Source organism: Culex quinquefasciatus, chromosome 3, assembly GCF_015732765.1.
Source record: "Culex quinquefasciatus strain JHB chromosome 3, VPISU_Cqui_1.0_pri_paternal, whole genome shotgun sequence".
In the NCBI taxonomy this organism is placed as follows: Eukaryota; Metazoa; Arthropoda; class Insecta; order Diptera; family Culicidae; genus Culex; species Culex quinquefasciatus.
The window spans coordinates 7,946,361-7,949,984 of NC_051863.1; the positions used below are offsets into that span (position 1 = coordinate 7,946,361).

The 3,624-nt window shown below is 36.1% G+C and overlaps 1 protein-coding gene across 1 annotated transcript; it reads left to right on the forward strand.

Annotated features, from left to right (window-relative positions):
• Positions 1-1,596: 1,596 nt before the first annotated feature.
• LOC6045486 (chymotrypsin inhibitor) lies at positions 1,597-1,974 on the forward strand. Its single transcript, XM_001862815.2, has 2 exons — positions 1,597-1,685; positions 1,759-1,974. The coding sequence occupies exons 1-2, from the start codon at positions 1,607-1,609 to the stop codon at positions 1,935-1,937; spliced, it is 258 nt and encodes an 85-aa protein (XP_001862850.1). The 5' UTR covers positions 1,597-1,606; the 3' UTR covers positions 1,938-1,974.
• Positions 1,975-3,624: the final 1,650 nt, after the last annotated feature.

Sequence of the window (3,624 nt, forward strand, 5' to 3'; positions counted from 1 at the left end):
GAATTAATCGATTTTAGAAAGATTTAAAAAAATAGTTATCGTCCTTTATCGGAGATGATATTACATATTGCCGATAGAATTATCGAAATAACGATAACGATAGATTATCGTTATCGTCCCGACAATAACGATAGAACTAGATAGAACTTATCAAGCCTTGATAATTTTATCGATTGACAACAATGGTATATCAACCTTTGAAAAATAATAAGAATCACTCTAAAGTTTTAGATTTAATCTAAATACTCTACGACCGGCTATAAAAAAGTATCAAATGAAAATGTTTTTTTGTATTAAATTTTAAATCTTAGTTTTTTTTAGAAACAGTGAAAAAAAGTAAATTACAATTGAATTGACAAACAGACACGAAGTTTCTAACAATATAAAATTTTTCAATTCGATTTGGTTGTTTTTTTCGTTTTTTAGATTTGCAAATATTTTTAAAAATAAAAACATAAAAATTCTAAACTACAAACCGTGGTTTCAACATTTGAATGACAAAAGTGTTTTAAAATACATTTTATGATAGTCCAAGTGTTCCTCAATTATAAGTTTTAAAATATCTGAAAAATGATTAGTTTTCTAAATAATCTCAATTAAAAAAAATATTTGCAACGGCCTTATAAAAAAAAAGTTTTTTTCGTTCAAACATAATGATAATCTTGAAAAACCAATCGTTCAAATGTTATGAAGTAAACCATAGTGTTTAAGGCATAAAATCTTTCGTTGTTTTAATAAATACTGAAAAAGGCAATCTGAAACCCATTTCAAATAGACTTCCGTGAAAATATACACTTTTATTGAGTGTAAACAAATTGCTCAATGGTTCACGAGTCATCATAAACAAGTCCAATGATAACAAACCAATAATCCAACGCAAACACGCCCACCACCCTCCCCCAGCATTTGACTCTGGAAAATCCAATTAAATTCAAACAGATTTGCAGAATCATTCTTCTTCCATCGAAGCCGTTTTCTGCAGAGAGTATTTTTTTTTGTCTTCTCTGCTCAAGTTGTACAAATCCTGCCGATCGTCGTCGTCGGGGTGTCCACTTCGGACCACTGCAAACTATTTTCAGTGGCGCACACGATGACCACCCGGGAGTCAAAAGTCGTTCCAAGTTGCACACACATGTACGTTGCTGCCCTTTCATATGTGTGTGTGTGTGTGTGTTCAAGGGGAGGGGATAATAAATATACACTATCGAGAGAAGCGTCGAACTAAATTTATGCATGGAGTGTGCAATGAATTCCCATCTTTTCAATTGGATTCATCCGTGCAGAACTCTCGCTGGAAATGCAATTGAACTGAGATATGCTGTTGGAGCGTCGATAAGTTGTATAACAATGGTTTATATTTAGAGATTCCTGAAAACTTTATCTCCAGACAGTTAACAGCTGAAATTTGAATTATTACCAGACTACATGAAACGACCTTGTTATTCTCAAAATATCAGTTATTTGCATCAATTGAGGCATTGTCTATCATTTTGAGCCATTGACGTCAGCAGACTCAATCGTTACGATTCAGAGAATTCCAAAACTTTCAGGGGTTCGCGGCTATAAATACTGAAATTATAATTCCATTTTACAGTACTCGTTAAAAATGAAGCTGTTGATGTTCGTCGCGTTTGCTCTGGTAGCTCTTTGTCCTTTGGTGGCTTCACGAGGTGCTACTTCTGCCTGTAAGTAAAACAGTTTATTTTTGAATATTTAAAATAAAGCGTTATTATTTTTTTGTAACTTAAATTGTTTCAGCTCAATGTGGTCCAACGGAGTATTTCAACGCTTGTGCTTCCTGCTGTGAGCCCACGTGTCACTCGAGGTGCACCACGGCCGTTTGTCCCACGGCCTGTACGTCGGCATGCCTCTGCAAAACGCCCTACATCCGAGACTCGATCGGCAGCACCCGCTGCGTTACAAGGCTGGCCTGCTAAAACCGGGTTTCGTTTGTTGTTAAAATTAATATTTTGAATTAGATTTTTTTTAATTGTGAATTTTTCTGAGATTTAACAAAAATAAATGTTTTGGATTCCTTACATTTTACCGAATAGAATTTACTGGTTGACTATCCTATCAGTGGATTAGCAAAGTATATTTAACTCCTCTTTAATTGACACCATTGTTCTAAAATTGCAAACAAAGTACCATTAAGCCCATCAATGGTGGTTGCAAAGAAATAACCTCGGATGTTTTTGCCCCAAACCACCACGTAAATATCAGTAACCCCTTGTCAAACCCGCAACACCTCCCTTTCGTGTCATTATCGCCCCACCCTTCCACTGCAAATTTCCATTTACCCCCTCACCACCATTACCACCACGTTGCTCCATTTTCGGGTTAATGGATATTTATTGTACCGACGAGGGCGGAACCGATTAAACTTTACATCGCACTCAATTTCTGGATCAACCACCACCATCAGCATTGCACACAAACACACACGCATGCACATACGAGCGAACAATTTGTACTATCACGGGTTAACCCATAACACGGAAATGCTTCCGTTCCGCGGTTCCCGCTCATTTCCACAGTTTTCCCTTCGTCACACACACACACAGACGGACACATATGCAGCAATTCCGTAAACTGCCATCGTCAGCATTTTACACACAAACACACACACACACACTGGCTGTTTGGTTGTTGGCGGAAATATTCGTGAAAAGTTCGCGCGTGAATTTCACATTCTACAAACACTTTAAAACACGGCGCGCGTGGTTCCTCGTTCATTGTCCTGTGCTATCTCTATGCAAGCTAAAGTGTGGAGGTTAGGGTGATCAAAAGAATCACTTGAAGTTTAATTCTTTGTTCTTCAGTGCTTGATTTAAATAAAATATTACACAGCAATAAAAGTTAAATTTTTAGAGGTTAAAAGTTGGTTTGGTCCATTACCTTTTTTTGAGTAATTTAACCTAGATTAATGTGTAAGAATATGAAATTTGACAGAAACTAATGAAAATTTCACTAGTTTCTGATGTAAGACTACACATTTTTTAACACAAATCTGTCGCCATTCCCAGATGTAACATAACCATCATTTTTTGTACTCAACCTGTCAATATCCGAGAGAAAATTTTAGCCTGGTCAGTGATGTTTTTCCCTCAGATCGATATTTTTCACAGCAATGTATAAATTTATAATTTTTAGTCAATCTTATCTTATGAAAAAAAAGGCTGACATCAAAGTTTTCGCTAAAGCTGATTTGAAAAATTGTAGGATTCGAAAGTCACCCTAGTGAATTGATGGTTGTTGTTGGTGGAATATGGCGTTTGCTAATTTTCACCACGTTCCGCTTCGTTTGCCGCAATTATTACATACGCTGCAGGGTTTCTACACAAATGTTCATAAGAAGTGTTTCGTTTTCCAACTTTTGAATTTTCAGCTGTTTATCCATTTATTTAACACCCGAAAGACCATGCCTCCTTAGAAACAACATTTAAAAATGTAAAAAATCATATCCCGGTTCATTTCATCCAATTTTGATGAAAATTTCAGGCCAGGTCCAGTTTTTAGTCTTGTTTCGAGTGACTTTTGAGTTGGGCCCGAATTCCGTTGATTCCATTTTTTTATGTGTTTGTTTTGACTTTAAGTTTAGGGCGTTGCATGTATTTTTCAAAC